Here is a 14,645-nt window from a genome sequence, read left to right as displayed (position 1 = left end):
TTAGCAGCTTCCTTTTGGGTTTTCAGCTCAATCAAAACCAGTCTGTACTGCAAATGCAGTACTATGAGTCTTAATTTCCAATTAGAGTATTTCCTGTTCATCCCCTGATCAGTCCAGACTCCTGGGTTTTGCCTCCCTGCCAGCAGATGGAGACAGTGAAGAAAAGCTTTACTGACATTGATACTTAACCTAGTGTACCACATGCAGTTCCTCAGTATTTCTCCATCTCCAGCAGATGTAAAACCTGCAGGCTGGAGTATTTAAAAAAAAAAAAAAAAGTATAGGAGCAGTCCTCCCAGGGGGTTGATAGGGCCTGGAGGAGCCATCCCCGCTGGTTGAGAGAGACGAGTAGGGAATTGGGTGACCCTTGAGAAGGCTTGTCCCTGGTCACTGGGGGTAGTTTCAGAAAGCTGGTAGTCCAGTTCCCTCTATTCCCTCAAAGAGCCCTTTGGATCCAGCAAACCGCTCTACAGCATACAGGAAAGTACTTTCTTTTTTCTTTGGTCTGGGCATTAAAGTTTAGAAAAAAAAAAAAGAAAACATAGGTCACAGAGCGGTGGCGTCTAAACTGCAGTGATCTGGGCTCCAGCTGCCCCTGTAAGTGATCAGGGATCCCACGGAAAGCAGGGAGGTATCTGGCAGAAACTGAGGGTCCCAGCATTGAGCAGACCACCGCGGCGAGTGACAGGCAGGTGACACATGTGGAATATGGTGCTGGCAAAGGATCCCGTTGAGCTGCCACTCGTATGGGGAACCACATGCGTGGCTGACCAAGACAGGATTGTGTGCCCACTGCGTCTCCGGGGGAGAGGGCAGTTTTAGTGGGATGGGCTCTAGGTCAACAGAAAAGAGGACAACGAGAGCATTGGGGGCTGCCGCTGATGCTTTCCCTGTAAGTGCGGGCATGGTGGCCATCTTGGCTTCACTGGCAGCGGCAAAAGAGGCTCCTGAGGAGGCAGGGGATTCCCCTCCTCCCTTATCTCCAACCATGCAAAGTCCTGCGGTGGTGCAGGAAGCCTCTGACGACGAGCAGGCCATGCTAGAGGAGAATTCGGAGGATTCTCTCTTCTTTTCTTCTGAGTTTGTGCTGCTAATGCTTCTCCATAGGACACATCTGGTTAGAAAGGCAGCAGGGGAGAAGCGCCCTCTCCCCCAGGGTCGGCCACAAGTTTGCCCGTTGCCTGCAAAAAGGCACAAGGTAGTTGAGAAGAAGGGGTCTGTGAGCATCCAGAGAGTATTCGGCTTGGCTTGGCAGCCCCATGGAGGAGGCTGAAGACTGAGGACAAGGATGGTCTGGCAGAGGAGTCTCCAGGATTAGAGTCCGCTTAAGATAAGTCCAATCTGGAAGAGGTGCTGGTGGCCAAAGGGGATGACCCTAAGGTGGTCCAGCTGTTTCACAGGAATGAATTGTGGCTCTTAATTTCACATGTGCTTAAGGAGCTAGGCATCAAACTTCTAAAGCAAGAGTCTGACCATGAGTCATGGACAGGTTGAGAGGTCTGGCAAAGGCTTTTCCCTTCCACAAGTCGGTAAAGAAATTGATGGTCAGTGAGTGGGACACTCTTGAGCCCGGTCTAAAGGTCAAAAGGGCAATGGCTAAGTTGTATCCATTACCAGAAGAGACGCTTGAGCTTTTGATGCTTCCAAAGGTAGACGCTTCGATCTTGGCAGTGACCAAGAAAACTACCATTCCAGTGGCAGGGTCTGGTTAGCCTCACCTCGGTGGTGGGAAAATTAATGGAGTCTCTGTAGAAGGAAAGAATAGTGAACTGTCTACAGTCAGGAGGATTTCTGGACCTAAGGCAGCATGGATTCACCAGGGGAAGGTCCTGTCAGACAAATCTGATTTTTTTGATTGGTTGACTAAAGAATTGGATCAAGGAAGAGCTCTTGATACGATCTACTTGAATTTCAGCAAAGCTTTTGATATGGTCCCACATAGGAGACTTGTGAATAAAATGAGAAGCTTGGGAGTGAGCGCCCAAGTGGTGGCGTGGATTGCAAACTGGTTGACAGATAGAAGACGGTATGTGATGGTAAATGGAACCTGCTCTGAAGAGAGAGCGGTGTTAAGCGGAGTGCCACAAGGATCAGTGTTGGGACCGGTCCTTTTCAATATCTTTGTGAGCAATATTGTGGAAGGGATAGAAGGTAAAGTTTGTCTTTTTGCGGATGATACTAAGATCTGGAACAGAGTGGACATAGCGGAAGGAGTAGAGAGAATGAGATGTGATTTAAGGAAGCTTGAACAGTAGTCGAAGATATGGCAGCTGGGATTCAGTGCCAAGAAGTGCAGAGTCTTGCATTTGAGGCGTGGTAATTCAAAGGAGATTTATGTGATGGGGTGAAGGGCTGTTGTTCACGGAGCAAGCGAGAGACCTTGGAGTGATAGTGAAACAATGTGACAAGGCAATAGCTAAAGCCAGAAGAATGCTGGGCTCCATAGAGAGAGGAATAACCAGTAAGAAAATGGAAGTGATAATCCCCTTGTACAGGTCCTTGGTGAGGCCTCACTTGGAGTACTGTGTTCAGTTCTGGAGACCGTAACTCAAAAGGGATAGAGATGGGATGGAGGTGGTCCAGAGAAGGGTGACAAAAATGGTGGGGAGGGCTCCATCAAATGACTTATGAGGAGAGATTGAAGGACCTAGATATGTACACCCTGGAAGAGTGGAGGTGCACGGGAACTATGATTCAGACTTTCAGATACCTAAAAGATTTTAATGATGCACAATCGACAAACCACCTCCGTTGGAAAGAAATCAGTAGAACCTAGGGGTCATGAAATGAAACTCCAGGGAGGGCGACTCAGAACCATTAGGAAATATTTCTTCATGGATGCCTGGAATGCCCTTCAGAAGAAACAAATTTGGGTCTCCTGCTGTACACTGGCACTGAACCATCAGCCTGGTCTCTTTTTCTTTATTAAAAAATTGCTAATAGAGAATTTAAAGCTTGATCTTTGGTTATACCATGATTCAGGTCTACAGGATGGCTAACTTTATTCATTCATAGAAGTTGAGATCGAGGATAGGTCACTGGCTATGATCCAAATGCTGAAAGTTTCCTCTTTCGCTGTCAATGTACATCATGCAAATATAGCCAGTGCTGGCTTGGTGTTTCAGAGAAGGGTGCAATGGCACCAGTCCAGGCTGGCAGAAACAGAGGAACTCGGCGTGGATTAGAGCTCATCTAATGGGAACATTTGAAATAATTATGTATTATTTATATATTGACATTTTGATATTTCACTTTTTCCATGAATGGCCTCAAAGTGGATTACAACAAATTTAAAGTAGGTTACAATAGTATTAGATCCATAAACAATATTGGTTAAGCATCCGTATATTACATGTAGGCTGGTCTCATTTTACGTTCATGTTCCTGAATTTCATTCACTTCTACACACAAATTTAGGAGACCCAGATTTAAGCATAGGCAATATAGGAAATGTCCTCTGACACCAATATCCCCATACCTGGTAATTCAGTTTACTGCTCCAGGCCTTCCCCTTCAGGCAGGAACAGGACTGAAGGAGCTGGAGAAGGAAGCAGATCAATTGTTTTCTGCTTTGCGGTATTTGCTCCAACTTCATCCCCCCCTCCCTTCCTGTTCTCACAGGGAGGGAGGGGGGGTGAGGCTGGAGCAGACACTGCAGGCAGCATGGGAGGGGAAGGGGCTGAACTTGCCTGGCCAGCTGATTCAGATTGCACACTTAAGCCTTGTTGTGGTTGATTTTGTTCATAGGATGGTAATGACAACAACGTGGGAAGCCCCTTTGCAAAGGATTTCCTGTCTAAGATGGAGGATGGAACGCTGCAGGCCAGCACTGGAGGCACCGATGCAACCCGGGCGCTCGAAATTAATAAAATGATCTCATTTTGGAGAAATGCTCACAAAAGAATCAGGTTATTAAGCACGATAACAAATAGGATAAGTGGTAGTGAGTCAGTCCAAATGGTGACGCACAGGTTCTATCTCTTGTGTTTTTTTTCCCCTGTTGTTGCAGTTCTCAGAAGGTGGTGTGGCTGAAGAAAGGGGAACTCCCTCGATCAGTCACCAGGTATAGTAATTTCCACAACACAGGAAATCCATGGGTGGAACTGACATTCTATTATGGCAGATTTGGAGGCAAAGTGATGGCTTAATCCTGATGTAACTGCCGGTGTCAGGGAGAACGTAGCAAGAGCTGGGAAGGCACAGGTATCTTTTTGATGTCAAAGTTGCCTTATTGCAGGGGTGTCCATATCCAGTCAAGAGCCATAAATGGATATGTTTTGCAGGATATCCAAGTGAATATGCATGAGCTAGTTTTGCATGCACTGGCTCTGTTGCGTGGCAATATACCTCGTGCATATTTATTGGAGACATCCTGAAAAACAGACCTGTTTGTGGTGCTGAAGGCCTGGAGTTGGCCACCCTCACTTTATTGTTATTGTTGGGTTGGTTTTTTGTTTTTTTTTGTTTTGTTTTTTAAATATATACTTCTGTTCGTACCCCGGACCAGTCCAGACAAGTGGGTTTATGCATCCCTACCAGCACATGGAGGCAGAGGACAAAACTTTGAGGCACTGCTACATAACCGAGAGAGCCACCTGCAGTCCCTCGGTATTTCTCTGTCCCCAGCAGATGGTAGAGGTGCAAACCTGCAGTCTGGACTTTATAAAAAAAAAAGAAAGCAAGAAAAAAAAAACCATATAGCAGTTTCTTAACTTCTTGGAAAAAGAGAAAAAAGAAGCGGCTCCCCGAGGTGTTAAGTTCCTTTGTGGACCATCCCTAGGGTAGAGCAGAGCGAGTGGGGCATTAGTAATCCCTGGTCTACCTCGGCCCTCATCTTCCAGAGGGAGGGAAAGCCAGGGGTCCTGGTTCCCTCACTCCCTCTGAGGCCCTCAGCTAGCAGCCAGGAGCAACCAGAAGCAGGGAAGTTTTCTTTTTGGTTATACTTTTCCCTTTGTTGGTTGCTGCTCCTTTAAATAGTTTTAAAAAAAAAAAAAAGAGAAGGCTCAGGCAGCTTTGCTTCTGCCAATGAGGGTGAGAGGTATTTTCACCGACTTGGCGGCAGCACCGGGGGTCCGGGATAGTGCCAGGAGGAGTGGTGATGGAACGCGCGGCTATCGGACTATTTTGGGCGCCGGCTGCAGCAGCAGCATAGCACCTTCCGCTCAGCGGGGAAAAGTGTGCAGGGCCGGTACTTGGAAGCAATCGCGCCTCAATAAGAGCGGAAAGGTCATCAGCAGGAGGCACACTTAACAAGTGCTGCACCCCCGGGGAGAGGGGGTTGGAGAGGACGGAGGCCATGTTGACTGTGCAGGGAGCTGCTCTCCCTGCCCCCCCCCCCCCCTGTCATATTTTTGGCATCAACCACAGTGACAGCATATAGTGCCTTCCGCTCAGCACAGGAATGTGGCAGGGCCTGTGGTTTGAGGCATTTGCGCCTCAATAAAGTCTTGTGCTGGGTTGTTTGTGCATCCGGGGCAGAAGAACCTCCGTGGGAAGCACGGTTATCAAGCACTGCACCTGGGCATCTGGTTCCATTCTGGAGGCCTCGGAGGGGTGGAAGGGGTGGTGGATATTTTGAATGCATGTGAAGCAGCAGTTTGGGAGTTAGATTCTCCCCTCGTTCCAGTCCCTAGTGAAGTTTCACGCTGGGGAGGACTTGAGGGAACCAGAGGGACTCGGTGGGCAAGGGGTCCATTGAGTCTGAGGAGTTTTCCTCAAATTTTGCCCTTTTGCTCCATAGAGGTTTTAGGGCATGGAAGGAACCATGAAATAAATGAGCGGCCTTGCAGGGGTCCCATCACTCGGCTAAGATGCCAGACGTGGACATGTCCACATGTTCTCGGGGGTTCCTTGGACTCCTTGAGCTGGGATGCCCATTTTGCTTCGTTTTTGGAGACTTTGGCCTCCAGGGGGACCCATGAGAGAGGCCACAAGATCATCCGGGCATTGTTTCCTGCAGGAGTACCAGTTTGGGATGGTCCTGATGCGGATGAGATCCCTAATAAAGAGCTACTTCTTAATGTTCCTTTTGTTCTAGAGTAACTGGGACTGGAGTCACGCGTGAGAACTCAAACAAAGAAGCCTGTTCTGGAGCGCTCAAAGAAATGGAAGAAACTCATTGCCTTTGAGTGAGCCTCTCCTGAGTCCGGTCTGATGGTGGCTAGGGCCATGGTGAGCCGGTTCCCCTGGCAGAAGAGTCTTTGGAACTCTGGAAGTTTTCCGAAGGTGGATGCGGCAGTACCGACAGTGACCAAGAGCACAACCATTCTGGTGACGAGAGTTGATGGCGCTATAGGGCGTCCAGGATCGGAAGTTGGAGGTACTTTTGAGGAGACTATTTGAGGTCTCGGCCTTGTGTCTTCAGGCTGCAATATGTTCTAGCCAAAAGTGCAGGCAACTAAGTTTGAAGCAGGTGTGCCCTGTGGGGCAGATATATCCTGTATGTTTTGGTGCAGCCATCAGCCTAACTATGGCGGCTCAGAAGCACCTGCGGATTTGTGGTTTTGACTGCAGCTTGGTAATCTCTCCTTCGAGGACAACTTGGCGGATGTGTGGTCTAAGTCGCATCTGGGTAATCTTCCTTTAAGGGGAAGCAGCTGTTTGGTGTAGATCTGGAGCAGCTGTTGAAAACCTTGAAGGATTCCAAGGGGAATAGATTGCCAGAGGACTAGGAGACTGTCAAGCAGACTTTTCTGCTGTGGGTCCAGATTAGAGATGTGTGGTGTTTTTAGGTCTGGCAGGTTGGCTTCGGGTGGGCAGCAGTCCTTTCGAGGTTTCCAATTTCGGGTCCTTCCCTTGGGTTGGCAACAGCGCCACACACGTTCACAAAGGTGATGGTGATAGTGGCGGCGGCTCTCAGGAAGGAAGGTATCCTGGTATACCCGTACCTGGATGATTGGCTAGAACAGGCGAAGTCAGAAGTAGAGTGTTGGCATTCAGTCCAGTGGGCCCTGCAACTCCTGGATTTGTTGGACTGGGTGATGAGTCTAGCAAAGAGTCATTTGAAGTCGGCCCAGTCGTTGGAATATCTGAGGGCCCGCTCAGATACCTGGTTAGAGATGGTGTTTGTCTACGGAGAGGGTAGTCAAGTTGCAGAGTCAGACACTTCGACTGCTGCAACTGTCTGTTCCCAGGGTCTGGGATTATTTGCAGGTCCTGGGTTCAATGGCTTTTACACTGGAATTGGTTCCATGGGCCTTTGCTCACATGCGTCCTCTACAAAGGGCTCTTTTTATCCTGTTGGAATCCGCTTTCGGAGGAATTTTAGCTTCCTTTGCATTGCCGGAGGAGGCCAGGTCCAGTCTTTCATGGTGGCTGTCTTGGCACAGTCTGGTGAAAGGAAGGGATATGGAAGTGCCTGACTGGTGGTGGTGACCATGGATGCCAGCCTCTCTGGTTTGGGAGCAATTTGTCATGGAAAATCGGCCCAGGTTAGTGTTAGTCAGAGGTGGCAACCTAGTCCATCAATCGGCTGGAAACCAGGGCAGTATGCGAAGCCTGGTTGTGTTTCTCCCACTCTTTCAGGCCAAGTCGGTGCGAGTATTCTTGGACAATGCGACAACAGTGGCATACATCGAGTATCAGGGCGGAACAAAGAGTCATCTAGTAGCGCTGGTGGCGCAAGAACTGGTTGTTTATGCGGAGAAACATCTGGTAAGAATAGCTGCTTTCCTTGTGGCTGGAGTGGGCAACGTGCAGGCGGACTTCCTCAGCAGACAGCGTCTGGATCCGGGGGAGTGGAAGTTGTCGGCACAGGCCTTTGCCTTGAATAAGGCCAGGTTGGGCAGACCAGAGGTGGACCTCATGGCAACTCCAGGAAATGTGAAGGCACATCGGTTTTTCAGTCTAAGAGGGAGGTCAGATCGGAGAGCATCATTCAGCCATGGCCGACACATCTGCTGCTGTACATGTTTCCACCATGGCCTCTCATAGGTTGAGTGCTGCGTTGCTTTGATCTTCACTCAGGCAGGGTAATTCTGGTGGCACCCGAGTGGCCGTGCTCGCTGTGGTTTGTGGACCTTTTTCATCTAGTGGTGGATGGTCCTGTTCGCTGGACCCTCTGTCAGGGCTGTTGCGGCAGGGATCCGTATTTTCAGACCGGGAGGATCGCTTCTGTCTAGCGGCTTTTGAGAGGCTATGGCTCTGCTTGAAGGGTTAATAGGAGTCAGTGATTGCAATTTTGCTTCAGGCAAGGAGGTCTTCCTCATCATTGGCATGTCAGAGTATGGAAAGTGTTCGAATCATGGTATATGCAGAACAAGGTGCAACCTTTTGAAGGTGGCCACAGATTCTGGCCTGTTTGCAAAGCGGCTTGGCTAAGAGGTTGACCTATAATTCCCTTCGGGTGCAAGTGGCAGCCTTAGAATCTCTTCAAGATAGGATGCAGAGAAGACTTTTAGCATCTCAACCATTTGTGGTTCGTTTCCTCAAGGGGCAAAACATCTGCGTTCTCCGGTCCAGAAGATTTGTCCCACATGGAATCTTAATATGGTTCTCCAGGTGCTGTGTGGTCCCCCTTTGAACCAGTTAAGAAGACTTCTTTAAAGGACTTAACTCTGGCTGTTTTCCTCTTGGCTATCTATTCAGCTAGGAGGATATCTGAGCTGCAAGCATGGTCATGTAGGGACCCTTTCCTGTGCTTTTCGGAGGAGTGGGTTTTCTTTACATATGGTTCCTTTCTTTTTGGCCTAAGGTGGTTTCCTTCTTTCACCTTAACCAGATGATTGAGCTACCAGCCTTTCTGAATTTGTCACCAGTTGCTCCTATGACGAGGGAGCTTCACTTATTGGAGGTGCGGCAAATTATTTTGCAATATCTTAAGGTGACATAGCTTTCCATCTATTTGTCCTTCAGTTGAGCTAAGAAGGGAAATAAGGCTTTCAAGGTACTATTGCACAATGGTTAAAAGAGACAATAGCCTCTGCTTATATCTGTAAGGGCCGGTCTGTGCCGGAGGGGTTGAGAGCACATTCTACTAGGATGCAGGCAGCCTCTTGGGCAGAGTGTCAACTGCTTTCTCCACAGGAGATTTGTCATGCGGCGATGTGGTCTTCTCTTCACACTTTTACCAAACATTACCACTTTGATGTGCGGGTGCCGGAGGAGGCATCTTTTGGGGAAAGTGTGTTGCACGCAGGTCTTTCGGGTTCCTGCCCAGAGTAGAGGGGCTTGGGTACATCTCACGTTTCTGGACTGATCCGGGGTATGAACAGGAAAGGAAAATTGGTTCTTACCTGCTAATTTTCGTTCCTGAAGTATCACAGATCAGTCCAGAGACCCATCCCCATCTTTCGAAAGACTTCTGAATGTTGCTGAGGTGGTATATGATATACTCAGATTAATGAAGAGTGTACATAGTTTGGTATATGCCTTGTGTTAAGTTAAGGAGGCCTATTTTTTCAGGGGGCTCCAGCTTTTGTCTCTGTTCGTCCAAGTTTTATTGGGGTTTGTTAAGGTAGGCATCTTGCCTTGGGTACAGTTCAATACTGAGGCACTGCAGGTGGCACTCTTGGTTATGTAGCAGTACCTGAAAAGTTTTGTTCTCTACCTCCATCTACTGGTAGGGAAGCATAAATCCACTTGTCTGGACTGATCCATGGTACTTCGGGAATGAAAATTTAGCACGTAAGAACCAATTTTCCTTTTAAACTACTGGAAAATGCAGTATCTTTGGAAAAAATAATAGGGATAGTGTATCATTACTTAAAAGCGGTAGTGATGTTCAGGTCAAATGAAGAGTAATGAAGGAATGCCACAGATCCAATAGAATCTATGACATGATAGCAGGAAGTAAACTGGGCAGACTAGAGGAAACACATGAAGCACTCTATTTTTTGCTGTTACCTGTAGTTAAATCCATGCTGAACGGTAAATCAACTGAACAGGTCCAGATGGAATTAGTCCTTAGCCTCTTTCTTGCATAGCTAAATTGAAGAACACTCCTATCTTTACAGAGCAAGCATGGGCAGGGAATAACTTGAGGAGACGGTTGGTACTGATGTTTGCACTTTTTTTCCAGGCACTCCGACTACGATGAAGAGAATAAATATGGTGCCATTTTGCCACAGGTGATCACTGCTGGGACGATCACTCGACGAGCTGTAGAGCCCACCTGGCTAACCGCCAGCAATGCTAGAGTATGAGACTTCTTTTAGCCTATTTTATAGAAAAAGAGGAATTCCCTGTACGTACCTGGATCAGTCCAGACACCTGGTCTGGTGGTATCCCTCTGTTTCTGTATTGCCTTATTTCTGTAACAAAGCTTTAGAGAGGAACATTTTTAAGACACACAACGCTAGTGCTCAAAAGCATTAAATAGGCCTGTTTTCAGGAAGATATCATAAATATTTATCAGGTATATTTACATACAGGATCTGTGAATCAGGTTAATTTGCATAGCTTGGTTACCTAGAAAACCAGATACGTGCAGCCCTCGAGAGGCAGGATTGAATACCAGTTTTATTATTATTGCAATTTAAGTAAGTGACTTGAGATTTGGAATGGGAATAGGTTGCATTATTCAATATTTATACTAGTGTTACATTCCAGATAGTATAATCACACTAACCTTTTCTATTGCTATGAGGCTGCACAGTCGTAGGCAGGTAGGATTGTGAGTTTATGATGTTTCTTCCTTTGCCATTCAGAATTATATTGTATAGATTAAAGAATAAATGTGTCAGTGCTTCTGTAGAGTAAGGTGCACGAAGAATATCTGCTGTTAAGTCTTCTGCATTTTACAGTAAACCCTCAGCGCTGAATGGCAAAACAAATACTGATGCGGCTACGTGAACTGTGTAAAACTTCCTGTTTTCAACAGCCAGACCGAGTGGGAAGTGAGTTGAAAGCCATGGTCCAGGTGCCACCTGGGTACCACCTTGTTGGCGCAGATGTGGATTCTCAGGAGCTCTGGATAGCAGCAGTTCTTGGGGAAGCTCACTTTGCTGGCTTGCATGGTAAGAGATGAATTGCTGTTTTTTATTTAGTTAGGCGTTTTATATACCGTCGTTCCAAAAGAAGACCACAACGGTTTACGTTGTTATGGTTCTTATTCAAGGTCATCAATCATATGCTTTATGTTAATGTTCATTCTTCGAATTCAGCACCATAGAGAATACATATTCTAGTTCCTAATTACACATCATCATGGCTTTCACAGTAGTTCTTATCTAATTCTAGTTCGTTAATTCATTCTAGGTCTACATAGCAATGAAAATAGATTCTAATCTAACTGGTAATCCCTTTATGTCATTTATTATATAATGATTGTTCAACTAGCATTGCCTCTTGTGGTGCTAGAATCTGTGGTGGACTAAGAATGTTGCTGGTAATCCTAATTTCTTGACTGTATTCCTCCCCTCTGAATAGGCTGCACTGCTTTTGGCTGGATGACTCTTCAGGGTAAAAAGAGCAACGCCACTGATCTGCACAGCAGGACCGCCTCGACCGTGGGCATCAGCCGAGAACACGCCAAAGTGTTCAACTATGGGCGCATCTACGGGGCGGGCCAGCCCTTCGCAGAGCGGCTCCTGATGCAGTTCAACCATCGCCTTACACAGCAGCAGGCTGGGGAGAAAGCAAGGCAGATGTACGCCGTCACCAAGGGGATCCGGCGGTGGGTACTGACCCTTGAGACTTGCTTTTTCGCCGAGGAGATTCAGAATGATTTGCTAACTGGCCACAGAGTTAAGATGTCTTGATGGTTTTCAGATATTGTCTGTCGGAGGAAGGCGAGTGGCTGGCAGAGGAGCTGGGGATAACTCTGGACAGAGCAGAAGATGGCACAGTTTCCTTACAAGACGTGCGAAAGATACAGAGGGAGGCCGCAAAAAAGTGAGAGCTTCGTGCACCTGATTGCAATGTACCTTTTTTCTTGCTTTTGTCTGATCTTTCAATCAGCCAGTGCAGATATATTAATGACATTGTTGTAGCCCTTTTAGTAAGTACTTTCTCTTTTGGTTCTCTTACTAAAACTCATCAAGGAAGATTGACATGGGGGAGTGCTGTATGAATGTATTACATGTGTATGGGAAAGCAGCATAATCCTTCATGAGGTTTCAAACGTGGTTACGACCACCTGCATCCATTTTCCGAAACACAGTTTATATTATATGGCAAATGGGTGGGAAAACGCTCTTAAAAATAGCAGAGCCAGTGGCGCGCTTGACTTGAGATTCAGGTGAGACGTGGACGACTTCTCTGCACCTGTGGCTGAAGCCAGACCTCCCCCCCCCCCCCTCTCTACTGCAGATCCAGAAAGGGGAGGTGGAATGTGGTGGGGCAGCGAGTGTGGGCAGGAGGAACAGAGTCCGAAATGTTCAACAAGCTGGAAAGGATCGCCATGTCGCCTTCTCCGAAGACCCCTGTTCTTGAGTGCTGCATCAGCAGAGCATTGGAGCCAGCAGCTGTGAAAGGCGAGGTAGGACCAGACTGGCTTGTTGTGGATCTTTAGGGGAGCTGTTACAGGAGCAAATTCTTTTATTATAAGCTCTACTTTCCTGGTAGAATCTGTTATTCCCTGACCAAACTGAACCTTTTTCTTTTCTCAGGGCAGGGCTAGGGTTAAAGGCTAAAAAGGCCGAGGCCTGCGTGCAGTTTTTTCATTACTACCATGGCCCAGAACATTTAGGATGCTGAAGTGAAATCATTTTGGAGTAGTGTTTCCCCAGCGCTATAAAAATGCACTAAATACCACCCACTGGTAAAAGGAGAAAGAAGGGATCATTAGTACACATTTATTTTGATGTTTGCCCCTTTATTCATAGTTACTAGCAATTTCAATAGGTTCCATTTGAAAAAGAGGAGGCTTAAAACTTCTGGTGGCTTTTGTGATTATTTATGGGGACGTTTCCAGATTGGCTCTCATTGATGCAAAGTTCAGGGGTACTTTTACCTCCTGGGCTTTGACTGAATTTTCCCTTTGAAAATTGTCTAAGGACAAGGCACCTTTGAAAACAACATAAATAGGTTTGAAAGTGTAACCTGTGTCTTGTTTTCCTCCCCAGAGCTAAACATGCCCCCCAGGCCTGCCTGCTTTCTACCTGTGTATTTTAGGCAAGTAAGGGCCAGCCAATTCTCAGACAGCCAACTGACCCAGCTACATTGATTCTGAAAACGGCCCTCCCCACCTTGACCAGCAACGTCCAGTAATCAGGCCAGCTCTCGCACGAGTTGTGGGCTCTGCCGCAGCAGTACCCTCCCCTAGAAGTCATGGTTTTAGCTGCAGAAGGCTTCCAAAGGCCCATCTGCTGCTCCCTCATTCTGAGGTAGAACATAACTGGACCTAGAGTCCCGCAGGAACAAAGAGGGAAGAACTGCAGCACTTTAACTTTCTGCCAAAGGTCTCCCTTTCCTCCTTATTTTATTCAGTTCATAACAAGCAGGGTGAACTGGGTGGTGCAGAGCTCGGCCGTGGACTATCTGCACTTGCTGCTGGTCTCCATGAAGTGGCTGCTTGAAGAATTTGACATCGACGGCCGATTCTGCATCAGCATCCATGACGAGGTGCGCTACCTTGTGCGGAGCGAGGATCGATACCGGGCAGCGCTGGCCCTGCAGCTAACCAACCTCTTCACACGGTGAGCAATGCAGCCATGCACTTGTACGGTTTGTCTGCAGCCTGTCTGTCCTGGGGTTACATAAAATTGCTACCAAAGGGAATCTTGGGATTACTGGAAATCTGGTTTTCTTACTGTAAGAACAAAACTTCATTGGTCAGATTACTTCAAGGCAGCAAGAGCTAGGCCTATTGCTGACCATATAAATACACTTATACATTCAAGAAGTTTATGAATTTTTTTGTTTTGCAGACTGTTTAATGCTCCCTGTTTGGCCAATAATTTTGTGCCTGCAGGTGGGGCTCTACACAAAAACTGCATCACCTATCACAGTGAGGTCTTCTTGTACATTTCAGGTGTATGTTTGCCTACAAACTGGGGATAATAGACCTGCCTCAGTCCGTGGCCTTTTTCAGTACTGTTGACATTGATCAATGCCTGAGGAAAGAAGTAACAATGGATTGCAGAACACCATCAAATCCAACAGACATGGAAAGACGATACGGAATCCCACATGGTAAGTGTGGTGTAGAAAGCAAAGCTACAGACCCTAATTTAAAAAAAAAAAAAATTAAGTCATTAGAAAATATTTAATTAGCACCTTTTGCTAAAATATTATCTAGATCATAAGCCTTTTCCCTGTTATCCTATAGCTAAACTAAAATAGGAAAATTGGTTCTTACCTGCTAATTTTTGTTCCTGAAATACTACAGATCAGTCCAGATGAGTAGGTTTTTCGTCCCTACCAGCAGATGGAGGCACAGAACAAAAGCTTCATTGACACTGCTACACAAGTGTGCCACCTGTATCCAAGCCAAGATGAGATTACATCAAACTAACTTATAAGCCCTTAACCTGGAGCCCTTACATCAGTAATGGGTAATGAACTCCCGAACTACAACCGATAATACAAATTCTCCACTATTTACACACAGACGAGAGATCAGCCTTTCCAGATAGCACAGGGCTCTGGACGGATCTGTGGTATTCCAGGAACAAAAGTTAGCACGTAAGAACCAATTTTCCTTTGCTGTTCATACCCCAGACCAGTCCAGACGGGTGCGATGAACCCAAGCTCCCCTAAACTAG

General features: G+C 46.9%; 1 protein-coding gene across 5 annotated transcripts in view; it reads left to right on the top strand.

Annotated features, from left to right (window-relative positions):
- POLG (DNA polymerase gamma, catalytic subunit) overlaps positions 1-14,645 on the top strand; it is a 70,181-nt gene that overhangs the window by 51,471 nt on the left and 4,065 nt on the right. For all 5 annotated transcript variants that reach the window (XM_029574666.1, XM_029574670.1, XM_029574667.1 and 2 more), the window contains 9 exons: positions 3,748-3,908; positions 4,010-4,063; positions 10,019-10,136; positions 10,820-10,955; positions 11,368-11,614; positions 11,710-11,832; positions 12,250-12,418; positions 13,369-13,577; positions 13,913-14,073. In XM_029574666.1, the coding sequence (XP_029430526.1) occupies positions 3,748-3,908; positions 4,010-4,063; positions 10,019-10,136; positions 10,820-10,955; positions 11,368-11,614; positions 11,710-11,832; positions 12,250-12,418; positions 13,369-13,577; positions 13,913-14,073 (1,378 nt within the window). The remainder of the gene's footprint in view (positions 1-3,747; positions 3,909-4,009; positions 4,064-10,018; positions 10,137-10,819; positions 10,956-11,367; positions 11,615-11,709; positions 11,833-12,249; positions 12,419-13,368; positions 13,578-13,912; positions 14,074-14,645) is intronic.

The sequence above is a fragment of the Rhinatrema bivittatum genome, chromosome 13 (genome assembly GCF_901001135.1).
Source record: "Rhinatrema bivittatum chromosome 13, aRhiBiv1.1, whole genome shotgun sequence".
Lineage (NCBI taxonomy): Eukaryota > Metazoa > Chordata > Amphibia > Gymnophiona > Rhinatrematidae > Rhinatrema > Rhinatrema bivittatum.
This window is presented reverse-complemented; position numbering and strand designations above follow the sequence as displayed.